The following is a 14263-nucleotide window of genomic DNA, read 5'->3' on the forward strand; positions in this document are numbered from 1 at the left end:
TGCTGGAAATCAAACCCAGGGCCTTGTGCATGTCAGGCAAGCACTTTACCACTGAGCTCCATTGCCAATCCTAGGAACAGGCTCTACTGCAGATGATTATAGACTCCTCTTACTGGTCATGGGAACACAAGACCCACACAATTCCTAGCCCTCTCCCCTGACCAACCAAGAACTTGCCTCTTGTTGCTCCTGTCTTACAGTAAAGAGACCGTCTGCTTTCCTGAGCCAGTGACCTTACAAGCAAGTGTGCCGGTTTTTCATGACCTGGATATAGCCTGTCTATAGCATAATCCTGGGCAGGACACATCTCCTTGGATTGTTTTGAAGGAAATGTGGTGAGGGCTGTGTGTGTGTGTGTGTGTGTGTGTGTGTGTGTGTGTGTGTGTGTGTAGCTCATGCTAGACTGTAACTGCTAAGAAGGAAGGCCCAATTCTTGATTATTTTCCCCATAATTAGTTTCCATGGAGGGAAAAGATGACTCATTTTACAGAACTTGACCCTCCATGGCTAATCTGAGAATCTTTTCATAATACCATTTCAGCTTCCCTATTCCTACGGAACTGGGATTGCCTCATATCCTTGGGCATCCATATGTACTTAAGATTCAGTGGAAACAGAGAAAACGTTTTAATAAAGCATCATGGAATATCTGACTCATTTCATTGTTTTATTAGGGTAGAACTTTGTTACATAGAAACAATGACGTACAGGCTGTGGAATTGGAGAAAGCAGTAGATACTGAATTCTGAAACAAGAACCTGGAAAAGAGAGGAGACAAAGGGCAAGGAGGAAGATGGTGCCATCATTGACCCTGGGTGTCTGGAGGTTTGGAGAATCAGAGAGATCTTTAGGGAATACAGGTTGTTTTCCTTTGGGTCAGTATTTCCCAAACTTTGATTTTTGTAAATAACCTTGCATCAACCACAGTTTAGCAAACAAACAAACAAAACAAAATGAAACAAAACAAAAACAGATGAGGAGTTCAAGTGGGGTAATGTGAGGAGAATTTAATATAAAAAAGACTATTTATAATAATCCTTTGTGGGGAAATCACAAGGAATAGTATGGTTCCCTAGGGATAGAGATCATGGAGGCTGCTCCTACCCTGGGCCTGAAGATACAAGAGGAGGGAGCACCCACTCATGGAGGTGGAGGGGAGCTGCTGACCTATAGTCAGGGGCATGGCAGGGAGGGATCCAGGGACACACATTCTCCAACCTCGTTCTTCTTCCTCCCTCCGTCTCCTGCTCTCCACTGAGTAACCACCATCCAGAAGCCAGAGGAGAAGAGGCGCGTTGTCCAAACAGGCCCAGGGCATACAGCAGGACAGACAAGGGTAGAGAATGGGGGCACGGGTGGCGAATGTTTTAGGGAACAGAGATATGACATAGACCTTCGCCACCTTCCCTCTTGGATCCTTCTTTTTTGAAACTAACTTTTGTTTTTTCAACTTAAAACAAATGTGCTTTAAAGGAAACTGCTGATTTGGTTCACTCTCGGTGACAAAGGCAGGAAGAATGTAAGCCACAGGCTGTAACTGCTCCATCTTGGCCAAGTCACCCAAGACACAGGAGCCAGAGCTTCAGCCTTTCTGGGCTGTGAAAATGCTAACTGCAGGACAGGTGAGGACATGAATGCTCACCTTTATGCGCATTTTCTGCCCTGTCACAGCCAGCAGAATGATGCATCTGAAGAATCCACGTGTTCCCCAATGCATAGATTGGGGAATAGATTTCCTATTTCCTTTTTTCAAAATCAAAACCTCCCCTTTCCTTTTGACACCTGTCTTGACTCCACCCAGCTCCCCGTGAAGACTCCCCAGAGACAGCCTTGCTCTGACCTTCATCACGCTGTGCTTCCTCTTCCTGTTGCTGTGACTCAGGCTCTTGGGAGACATTGCTTAGCACATTCTTCTTCCTTAGCGCTCCCTGCTGCTTGGTGTGTCCAGGGGTGGATAAGTCATATTATGCTTCTGTGATCAAAATTATACCACCTGATGCTAATTGGAGCTACACTGGCCTGACCCGCTTTTCACTGTACTTTCTGTTTTGCTTTCAGGCACAACCCTGTGCTTTTTCACAAATATCCTTTTATTTTAAAGCACCATTAAACCCACTCACATGGTGTTCCCTATCAGAAACATTAGATCATTACCTTAAATGGAAAGCCAGTTTCCCTTACATAAATTAATCCTAGAAATAGATACAATGACAATATAATAATGTTTGGAATTCTAACTAGATGCTATGGCCTGCTGAAGGCTCTGTGCCCCAGACCTATTTTTTCTAATTAAAAAGGAAAGCTAGCAAACATAAGAGAGGTCTTAAAAACTCAGCAACACTGAGTAGAAACTTTCTTCTATATGTAATCACTGGACTGAAAGAAAGGAAAATATACAAAGCTTTCACAGAATGAGATTTAGTGTTCCTTAAAGGTGGGTCTATGTGCTACTTAAAATCATCATGTTCAGGCACTTGGTCTTCACTCTGGGAAACCAGGAGTTAAGTAGGTGGGATGTCTGCGGTGTTAGGAAAAAGGAAGACTGATAATACCCTGCTTGGTGGCAGGGCAAATGCAGGGCTTGGACCCTCCCCTACCCCCACACTGCTCACAGAGCTCCACTGAGATCTTTATGGGTAGAGACTATTCCAGAACAAAAGCAAGTCAAAAGTCAGATTCACCACCAAGTCAAAACATAGGGTTGAAAGATGAAAGCACCTTCACCCTAGAACAGCCACACAAGATTGGCTCACTTTGCACAGCTTTTTTCTGTGCTTCAGGGACTGTTCTGAGCGCATGACATTAATAACGTATTACATCCTCTCAGCAAGCCTCTGAGATACATGTACCCCATTACAGATAGAGAAACAGAGGCCGAGGAATGTTCAAGATCACAGGACTAAGAAGTAAAGGACACCAAAATAACAGCTATCTGTCCCCAGAACAGGTGACTCACCAGTACTCTAACCAGTTCAAGAACAGGACACTCAAACCCTGCCTAAGGAAGTCACTCCCAAAGGCTCCCAGTATGCCCCCTATGGCTGGCTTCATAATTTGTAGAATTCTGTGCAGAATGAAAATATGGGCCCTTCGTTTAAAAAATTATTAAGAATTTCATGATGATAACAGCAGAGTAGGACACAGAGCACGGCCCTTCTAAGTGTAGGCCTTATGTGACTGACTATACAGGTCACATGCCCAGGCCGCCAGCCCTATAGTCATGTGAGCCACCTTACTACTAATGGGCATTCTAGCCAAACTCATGTAGTGCCACTGACTGTGAACCCAGATGAAGCTTCAGTGGCTAAGGAAGGGTTGAAAAGGATGAGAAAAGGCTTGAAAGATGTTTGACAGAAAATATTCAGACCCCAGGGGGCATTCTGGTGTCAAGCACCATATGATTTTCAGGCAACTAATATTAAGGCTTCTGATCCCTTTTTACACCAGAGGCTGATGGGAGTTTGGCCCCATAGGCACCCAGATGGTAACAGGTGGAAAGGAGCCCATCCCCAGCAGTGTTTTGGGAGCACCCTCCCCAACATCTGGAGCACACGGGACAGTAGAGTGGTTAACAGCAAGGAGGATATGTGTGCTCATTTCTGAAGAGCAGGGCCAGCTGCTGCTTCAGCAAAGGGAGAAGAGAGATTGGAGTTGGAAGGCAGAGGAGCAGACAGAAGGTAGAGTCATGGGTAGCAAATAGTTCTTAGAAAAGAAATATTGGTTAATATATGAAAATGTTATTCTGCTACATATGTGTTATTTGTCTTTATTTTTAACTATAAGGATCTATGCCAGGAGACAAATTTAGGATGAATTTTCCCTAGCATTACCGTCAGTAAAATCTGGGGTATAGAATATACTCATATTCTCATTAAAACCCATGATGCCAGTGGTGGTGGTTTGCCAGACATCCTCATTTGGAAGTTTTGGAGGAATACCATTGCCTAAAACTCCTAATCCTCAAGTCAGAAGGCCAGAGTGCTTTAGAAGACACCTAGACATTTTGAGGTGTCTTTTGCGCTCACAGGTCATTCTTTCTCTGAGCATTGACCTTCATCTGGGATGTACAGCTCCCATCATACTGTATTGCCCTGTCCTTGGCCACAGCTGGACCAAGATGGACCAGATAGATGTCACTCTTGCAAGTTTAAAATTATGAGTAAGAGGTGATTTGTCCTTTTCTTCTGGTAGTTGGAATGTTACATGTGAATTTGAAAGCTGACAGCAGTTATATTTCCTCATGAGAAATGGAGAAACAGAGAAGACTGGTCTGTCAGGAAAGAGAAACATGTCGCAGGTCTCCTGAGAGAAACAGAAAACAATGGTACTTGAGTCCCTGGCAGCTTTCTGTTTCCCTGCTCCCATACTGAAACCTAGAGGTAGTCTTGACCTTAAATTCCAAAAGGCACCCATATGTCCTTAAAATAAAATCCCCTTGGTTTCATCAACATCATTGTCCACAAAAATAATAAAACTTCCTAAGCAGATAGAGTTCCAATCAATTCATGTAAATTATTTTATGTAATGCTCCTAATAATTCCATACATTACTTCATTTTCCATATCAAGAAACTGTGGGACAGGAAAATTAAGTAACTTGCTCACAGTTATATAGCTAGCACTGGGTTAAATAATCAGGATTCATGCCAAGGCCATCTGACCTCAGAATCTGGGTTTTAAATCAGTGTCTTAGTCTGCTTAAGTTGGTTTCTAGACTTACAACCAAAATGTCTTCTCTAAATAGAGCTCTCCTCAATCTAGCCCCGCTCTGCCTAACTAAAAACATAATTTTAGTAGTCTGTGCTCATGGAGTTATTTTAAAAAGGGTTCCCTACACAATTTATTTAACTGGATGTCTTCTGACTTTTACTTCTTCTGTATTCAGCTCAAAATGGTTTATAGTTTTAGACATAAACAAGTACTTTTGACTTTCTTGTCAGCCATCTGTTCCCTTTTGTACTAATTTGCCACCAGCCAGGATTGAGGAATTTTCAAACATAAGGGGGGGAATTGTAAGAGGCACTCAAACAGCTTTTGCTGAAAAGCACTGACTCCTTACTCAGGTCCACGAATTAACTGAAAGCAGGAGAAAAGCATGGCATCTCTCTTTCATTTTGTATCTGTCTTTGCTCTAAGCCATTCTCTCTGCAGTAACTTTGTAATCATGTCGATTCCAGGGAAGACAGAACTGATAACATCTTCATGACAAGGGACAGAAATGACCTCCAAAAGTAGAGACCTCTCAGGAATGACCACCCTCTAGATAACAATGCCAGAACAAGGACTGAGATAATGACGAACCAGACCACACCTGCGACTGGAACTGTTTATGCACACCTTTTGTCTCTTGCACCCCTGTTGTTTTCTATTTAAACCTATAGCTCATGTCTGTTCTCCAAAGATGACTGAAGATGAGCTGAGTGCTCACTGTGCCTCTTCCCACTGTGTGTCCCAAGCCGTGTAATAAATCTCCTTTCTCTGCTTGGTCCACTTCCAGTTCTGTCTCTTCCAAGAAACCTGGGTGTCATATATGATTTCATTCTGTATCTAAGGTGCCTTGTAGTGGTGCTCACTAGCTTATTGTGTATGTGTCATGTCAGGCTTCTATGAGAAGACAGGGAGGTTGTTAAAAGCTGTGTTCCTTACAGAATAATTCATTGGCTGCACACAAGAAATGATTCTCCACCCATTTTCTCCATGGGGAACAGTTTCTCTCTCCTCTACCCCACTTCTCCCTACTTTATCTTGTTATACCAAAATAAATCCTTGCTAAAACATGAAGGAAAAGCTTCTCCAATTGAGTTAAAGACAATAATTTAATGGCGTAGTCAGAGAAAAGGAGTTTGGGCACAAGGTGGTCAACATCTTTTCATAAGTGTCCAGAGTAATCTTCATTTATTCATCTTGTTTTAAAATTTCACTTGCTAGTGTTACATTTGATGTTTTAAAATCTCTTTAGGAGGAAGTTATGGTTGCATATAAAGGATATTATATTGAAACATAATTTTTTCCTAACCTCTTAATTCTTACCCAGATCTTGATCTGAACCAAAGTCTGACAGCCTGAAAGTGACACATTGCTCCATCATCTCAAATACCACTCTGACCTAGGCACACTCCAGACCTTGGAATGGCCACCACACCGCCCTCCACCTCAGAGGAAGTTAGCTTCTTCCCCTTTGAGGAGAGTTTGGGGGTGATAAGAATACCTAGTGCCTAAGTCCTTCCATGGCCTTATGAAGATTTTGAAACGCTCTCTGATCCTCAGTTTCACCCCTCATCTGTGAAGCCATAATTGTTTGCTTTATGTGTCCATTTAGTGTCCTGATAATGCCCCAAATTCAATCTACCCAAAACCAAATCACCAGCTTCCCCCATCTTCTCCTTATGATAGCAGCCACCCATCATTATCCAAACATCCAAGCTTGAAGCCTAAGTCATCATTAACTCAGAACATCACAGTGTTAAAAATAAAGTCATTTCCATCTTTTCCCTTAATACCTGATTCACATTCAGCCACCATTTCTCAATTTCTTCCAGTATGTTTGACATCTGTCTTGCCCTGTCTGCTTCCTCTGTAAAACTCTTAAGTTTGGGTACCAACCTCTGCTCTTGTCACTTTTCCTCCAGTTTCTCCACTCTGACCCTAGTTCATTCTGTTTACCTGTGCCAGATAATTCCTTATAAAACCAATTTAAACTTACTCTCCTGCCCCACAATTTTCCTAGTCTTCTGAGATTCTTAGAAGAGCCTGGAGTTCAGGAACTTCTATGACCAGATCTTTCTTTTTTCTTGATTTCTCTCTTACTCTTTTTCCCAAAGAAATTCTTGACCCCAACTAAGTTGATCCACTGTAATTATCATTGTGTTCTTTAAGAAAACCTTGTAAACTAGTCATCAACCATGGAGACCCAGAAAGACCTCCATGTCAAGGGATTTGCCCAAAGTCAAACAGCCAGGAGAGAAAAGCACAGCTAGTGGGCTGTTTACCTTGCACTTACAAACCACACTGCACATTTAGTGGATTTTAATGGCTGTAATTCTTTATGACATGTGAATATGAGCTTTTTTTTTGAGTGCACAATAGTTTTGTTATTTATAAATACAGAACAGTCCTTTAACTTTTCAAGTATCATAAAAAAGGAAGAGGGGAGGAAAAAGGGAAGAAAGAAAAACCAATGAACCAAACAAAAAAGAAGAAACAACATTGAAAAAAAAAAGAGAGATTAATAAAACACAACTATTGCTCCAAGACAACAGAGTTGACATAGTCACACATGGTTCACGGTATGTACATCAATTACAGAGGTGGTGACATGGAAGGAGGGGACACATGAATATGAACTTTAATAAGCTTTAGAAGATAAACAAGGGACAGTGTTTATCTGGAAGTAAATACTTCACTTACTCTGGGGTAAGACTGATCAGCCAAAAGTGTCCCTTCCCTCTTATCATCAGCATTCCCAACTTTAAAAGTCCCTCAGTGTTCACGCAGCCCTCCTGGTTGGGACTTAAAAGTCAACCTACCCCAACTGTGAGATCACTCCCTTTGACTCTCAACCCAAGATTCAATCCAGAACCTGCCTGCTGCCATGTTTCTTATCTGGAGCGTAAAGGGACATGGGTAAAACTGGAGACAAGCAGTCACAGAACCAGAATGTCTATTCACTCATGCAGCAAGCCTTCATTGTCTGCCTTCTGTGTGTACTGTTCTCATGTCAATTCTCTTAATAGTAACTATAATTTACTGAATGCTTACTATGTGTCAGGCAAAGTTTTATTTTTTTATTGTTGTGCTGGGTAAGGGTATATTGTGAGGAATAGTTTTAAATGCTTTTATAGATATGGATTTAGACTTAGAAATAAAGAGATATAGATTTGTTGAATTCTCACAAAAACTTCATGAGATAGGTTTGGGGTTTTTGTTGTTGTTGCTGGGTTTTTTGTTTGTTTCTTTTGTTATTATATACATGAGCAAGTCCCAGGGCCACAAAAACAAAACAAAACAAAAAACCCTCAATATAACAGACATTGCTGTGATAGCAAGGTGTCTGGCCATGTGCCAGGTGTTGAGGGTATAAACACAAGTAAGACAGGATGGACTCTTCCATTTGGAAATTTACATATTAGTAAGAGAATAAGAACAAGAGTTACTTGTGCCAAGGTTGGTGGGCTACAATTTACTTTAAATTACTTCAGCATAGACTATGTGAGTTAGCTACTCTAGGAGAGTTGGGTCAATAATCCAAATTAGGAATTAGGGACATCATGTGACATGTCACTGGGAGCTCACAGTCCTGAAGCAGTTACTACCGGCAGTTCAATTATTTCCGTGCTCTCATCTCAACCCTAATAACCCCAATAGCCCTAAGGCAGCTTTTACAAGTACAGATTCTAAGCTCAGAGCTCCCAAGAATTCTGTCTAAACTGGCAGATTCTGGGCCTCTCCAGGGCTAATGGCAGCTCTGGTGTCTGGGTCCCCAGAAAGAGGTGCTTCCCAAGCTGGACCTGAGGACCCAAGCTAAATTCATGTGTCCACACACAAAAAAACATATGTTTGATTGCATTAAAGTAGGCTTTACCAGGTTAGATAATATAACCCAGTGTGAATGTGAGAGTTTAAAATATATACTTTTGTATTGAAGAAAAGACAGATGTTAAAATAATTTAGGAGATATGGTGCGGAAACAGAAGTGTGAACACAGAGAAATCAGCTTACAAGAAACTAAATTCAGGGAAAAGGGAAGAAATGGAGGAGGATAAAGGGTAGCTAATGTTTTCCTTTCAGACACTTAAGGAAGGAGACATGGAGAACAAGTTGTCCCTGAGCAGGACATGGCAGCATTAGGCCTGAGCCACTCTGCAAGCCCTCTAGAAACCACACAGAAAACCATCCTTCCTCAGTGGCCAGAGTCAGTGAAAGGATCCTGGCTTGAGCAGGAGAAAGAGGCAAAAGGGAACTGCAAAGTGGAACTAGAAGTCTCTAAAATCCCAATGGTTAATCTTACCCATCTCGAAACGGGTGTATGACTCATTCTACTAAGGGTTAGCAACTGAGTTGAGCAGACATCTAACAATGATCAAGTAAATGCCAAGCATGACACCATAGGAAGTACTGGGACCTCAGCAATAGATGGAAAGTCTCAGGCCCCCCCCCACCTCCCCAGTGCCAAGAGAGTTAGCCTCCAAAGAGATGAGCACCGAGGGATGTGGTCCAGGGGCCTGTAGATTCCCACAGGGAACCAGTCAGTGTTGAATGAGGTAGATGGCAAGGAGAGGGTGAGAAGGATAGGAAATTTGTGTTAACCTTGAGGGATGAACAGGAGTTAAGGGCAGAGGGCCCAAGGTAGGGAGGGCAGCTCCATGCCTTTGAGCAAAGATTCAGTTTCCAAACAGAATGAATCTGATTTGTATACTGAGTGCTTTTTGGGCTTCCCCAACTGATGCTAAGTAATCATGTGACAGTTTGCCACCAACCATGTGCTGTGTAGAAGACAACACTTTGGGGAAGGCTCATGTCAGAGAAGCCAACCAAAAGTGAAATAAAGTCCTATGATCTGCAGGTACATTCTGAGTGGGAGGCAGGCAGTGTACACACTCAGTGAGGACAGGAATTGAAACTGCTGACAGCATTGTTCACACTTCTTCAGTCCCCAAGATTTGTATGGAGGTCTGCAAAGCCCCTTAAACCCTGGTGTAAGACTACAGAGAAGAGGTGTGGAACCTCTTCTCCCCAGTGTCTTCACAGGTTTTTGCCTCTCTGTCCTAGTGGTCATCACCTGCTTCTGGACCTGAGTATTTCAAGCCCCACTGATCATATCCACTGCCTCTGCTGAGTCCCTTGAATTTGTTCTCCCCACTCAAGTCCATCATACATGAGTGTTTAAAAAAAGCTACCCTTCACCACACACCTGCCCACAGGTATAGCCCCCTTTGCCTTTTGGTTAGAGCCCAGATGCCATGGCTGCTCTCTCAGAGCCATTTCTTCCACCTGGATGGCTTCTGCTTTTCTGAGCTCTGAATACCCTGACCTCAGCAACAATAAGTGACATCCTTTGTAATTCCCACCATGCTTTCCTCAGCTTGGCAGGGTGTTCATAGAGTCTATGTCAGGGACCCAGCCTCACCTTGAACTCTTCATGAGCCATGGATGCCTGGTTAGCCAAGGGGCTGAGGAGTCTCTCACCACAGAGGAGGTGGCCCCAGAGAGCAGGGCTTAGTAAGGCCTTGGTGGGGAGAGGACCATAGCTCCTTTTTCTCCTTTTCTAGATGTTAAGCTCTGTGAATGCAGGGACCATGCAGGATATACCTAGTTAACCATGTGGTCCAACAGATGTGTGTTTGACAGCAGGGGACACCCAGTAAATATTCACGAGATTAAAGAATATTTACTGTCCTCTCCAAGAGAAAATCTGATTGTATGTCAAATTTTATTGCTGAAAAGATTAAGCTAAATCTCATAGACTTTCTTTTCACATATGTGGACCCTAATGTGAACGCATATGAGGTCCTTGAATCTGTATTTTTGGCAAACATTTCTAAATAAATAAAATATTTTGTACATATATGTGAAAGATGCTATTTTCAAATCTATAAAGATGCTGTTATTTGTCTATTGCTTCATTGACTCTCCATAATAGCTGTCAAGAGTTGGCAAGAAAACTGTCCAATCTCTAAAGACTGAAAGGGCCTTCTATCATGAAATGTAGATGAAGGAGACAGAATCAATATACAATATGACTTCAGAAAAATGAGAGAACATAAAAGCTATGTGGGACACCTAAATCCTACCAAGCACTAATAGGAATCCTAAACTGGGGATGGGAGAGAAGACAGGGCTCTGAATGTCTAAATGGGGCAAGAGGACAGAGAGTTATGGTGAAGTGAGACATGCATCTTAGCTGGACTGGTGACATTTGAGCTGAGAAGGTGCCAGCCCCAAGAGATGGTCTGAGGGAACTTCACTCCAGTCAGAAGAATGACTGCAAAGGCACAAGAATATAAAGGAGCTGGCTTGTCCTAGGGACAGCAAGACTAGTGTGGCTGGAACATGAGGAGTGAGAGTGAGAGCAGGAAGAAGTGTGGGCATAGGGTCTGTGGTCAGAAGTGGCTAAAGAGTTGGACTCATCAAGCATTCCATTTGCTTCCCCACACTTCCCACCCATTAGTCAACAAAGTCCAAAGTTGATCCTTAATTGGATCCATATGGCTAAATCTAGTCAATGGACCGTGGGCAGAAGTGACACTGGCCACTTCCGGGCCAAAGCAGAGGAAAACTAGCACAGGATAATCAAGTTGTTTCTTCCTTCCGATGACAGAGCCTGATGGTCAAAGTTGGCTGACTCACCAACTTGTAGCATGAAGTGCAATTGCCCTTATGAATCACACAAACTCTTAGACTGTGACTAAGAGAGAAATAAAATATGTGCTATTAAGTAAGCCAACCCTGACTAATATCACATGATAAAAAGTTTGGATTTTATTCAAGGGTAATAGAAAATCATTGGAAATTTTGAGTGAGAGAGTGATATCTTGCATATGTTCAGTTTTTTTCTTTATGGTAAAAACATTCAGAATCCCATGTGTTCACATGAGCACTTTTCTATGTGTAGAATAGGTCATGGGGAGGAGAAACAGGAGAACTCAGGAGACCAGATATAGATCTAAAGCAGACATTTTTATTCTAGCTATGAAGTAATGCTGGCCTGAAATTAGTGGTGCAGTGGAGAGGTGTGTAGGACTCAGGATATATTTTGGAGACAGAACTGACTGGACTGGTAAAAAAGACTCCAAGGGTTTGAGCATGAGTAACTGAGCAAAGAAAAAGGCAGGGCGAGCAGAGGTAAGGCAAGTAAGTGGGGTTCAATATTTTGATTTAAAAATATCTTCCACGGAATGAAAGAGAGAGAGATCAACTCATTTTATAAAGCTAACATAACCTTGAAACCCAAACCTGACAATGATATTATAAGATTCATAGATCCAAAAATCCTAAACAAAATATTTTTAAACCAAGTCTAGAAATACATAAAAATAAAATGCATCCTAATAAGGTTGGGTTTATTCTAGGAATAGGTTGGGTTTGTTCCAGGAATGCATGATTTAAATATATATATATATATATATATATATATATATATATATATATTTGTATAATTCACAACATTAACAGATTAAAAGGGAAAAAATAATTTCAACAAATTCAGAAAATCATTTGATAAGATTCAATACTCATTCACAATGAAAATTTGCAAATTATGCATAGAAGAGAACTTCTTGCATCTAATAAAACTATTATAAAAACCAACTAGTACACATCATATTAATGGTGAAATATTGAAACTATTTTTCTTCGGGTCAGGCATAAGAGAAAGATGTCTTCTATCACCTTTTTCTATCCCTATACTGAAGATCCTACCCAGTACAGGCACCAAAAAGAAAAGAAAAAGGAGAAGGAAGAAGAGGGTATAGATCAGGAATGAAGACATAAAACTGTCATTATATATAGAAAACATAATTTTATCTGTGGAAAATTCTGAAGATTCTATAGATTAATAATTAGAATTAATAAGTGAACTTATCCAGATCACTGGATGAAAGTTGAAAAATTAACTATATATATATATATATATACATATATATATACCATTGATAAACAATGAGAAAATAAAAAATAAATGATAGTATTTATAATCACATCAAATTCCTAGAAAGAAACCTAAAAAATATACCTGGAAAACTATAAAACGCTCTTGAGAGAAAATAAAGGATGCCACAATAAATCAAGTGCTAAATCATGTTTCTGATTGAAAAATCAACATTATAGACAAAAAACTTTTTCACACTTGATCCACAGTATGAGTTGGATCCTAATAAAATTTGAAAGGAGATGCAAAGGGAAAGGTCAAGGATAACCAAGACCTAAAGAACAGCAAGAAAATTAACAGAAAACAAAACTAGTCATAAACTACAATAACTTCAACAAAGTGGCATTGTTAACAGATTAAAAAAAATACCAATGGAACAGAATTAAAAATTCTGAAACGGACCTATAAATATAGGAATATTTGATTTATGACCAAGGGGACGCTGAACACTAGAGGGGATAAAGTAGTGATTTCAATAAGTAGTGTTCAGTCAGTCGAATATCCACATGGACCCTTCATATCAACACCAAAACAAAATCCAGAATAACAGAAGCCACACTGAAATGTAAAGCAATAAAATGTCCAGATAAGAGAATATCTTTGGGGGGAACAAATTTCTTAAACATGACACGAAAAGCACTAATCAGAGAAAAACACTGATAAATTACTAGTGAAATAAAGACTTCTGTTCATCAAAAGATACCATTCAGAGAAAGAGAAGAGCTGCAGGTAAAAGGCTATATTGGGGGAAAATACATAAAACCAACAGAGGACTTTTAAAGAATTTATGTAAATCAGTAAGAGAGAGTATACAGTTGGGTGTGGTGGTGCATGCCTCTAATCCCAGAGTCAGAGGGTGGAGGCAGGAGGATCATCCTGGGCTACACAGCAAGACCTTGTCTCCAAAAAGCAAACAAACAAACAAAAGCATACAAAGAAATGGAGAAATGGTCCAGAAACTTAGAATAGACATTTTACAATTAAAGATATTATGGTCAAAAGCCAAAAAGGAAAAAAAAAAAAAACCACAGAAACAGAAAAGTTATTCAGCCTTACCACTCAACAGGGAAATGGCATTAGAACCACAATGCCATGCTGCTACATGTGTCCAAATGGCTAAGATAGAAATAAAAGAAAGACAGTGACAATGACTAGGGAGGACGAAAGGTGACTGGGACACTGCTGGTGGGAATGCAAATTGGTACAACCTCTAAGGAAAGTGTTTGGCAGTGTTTGTTACAGTTGAACATACATACACCCACTCCTAGATATATGCTCAAGAAATACATGTCAGAGCATATGTCCAAAGATGTCCACAGCAGCGCTACTTGAAATCACCCTACACTGGAAAGTGCCAATACCCGTTGATATTAGAACAAATGAATGCATTGTGATATAGTCACCCAACAGGGAGCTGTATGGGACTGGAGGTGTGGCTAAAGCCACAGAAAGCCTGCTTTGCAAGTATGAAGCCCTGTGTTCAAAACTCAGTCCCACCAAAAAAAAAAGAGGACTATATAGCACAAAAATGAACCAACTCTCTCTCTCTCTCTCTCTCTCTCTCTCTGTATGTGTGTGTGTATGTGTGTGTGTGTGTGTGTGTGAGAGAGAGAGAGAG

General features: G+C 40.9%; 1 protein-coding gene across 6 annotated transcripts in view; it reads left to right on the forward strand.

Annotated features, from left to right (window-relative positions):
• The window catches only part of Pla1a (phospholipase A1 member A), a 36649-nt gene extending 29348 nt beyond the window's left edge, over window positions 1-7301 (forward strand). For 3 of the 6 annotated variants that reach the window (XM_074073225.1, XM_074073226.1, XM_020176531.2), the window contains one exon: window positions 201-653. In XM_074073225.1, coding sequence (XP_073929326.1) covers window positions 201-285 — 85 coding nt within the window. In that variant the 3' untranslated portion in view covers window positions 286-653. Of the gene's footprint in view, window positions 1-200; window positions 654-674; window positions 1623-3447; window positions 3678-5176 lie in introns of those variants that run through there. The other 3 variants (XR_012447959.1, XR_012447958.1, XR_012447957.1) reach the window with 3 other exon arrangements.
• Window positions 7302-14263: the final 6962 nt, after the last annotated feature.

Source organism: Castor canadensis, chromosome 5, assembly GCF_047511655.1.
Source record: "Castor canadensis chromosome 5, mCasCan1.hap1v2, whole genome shotgun sequence".
Classification (NCBI taxonomy): Eukaryota; Metazoa; Chordata; class Mammalia; order Rodentia; family Castoridae; genus Castor; species Castor canadensis.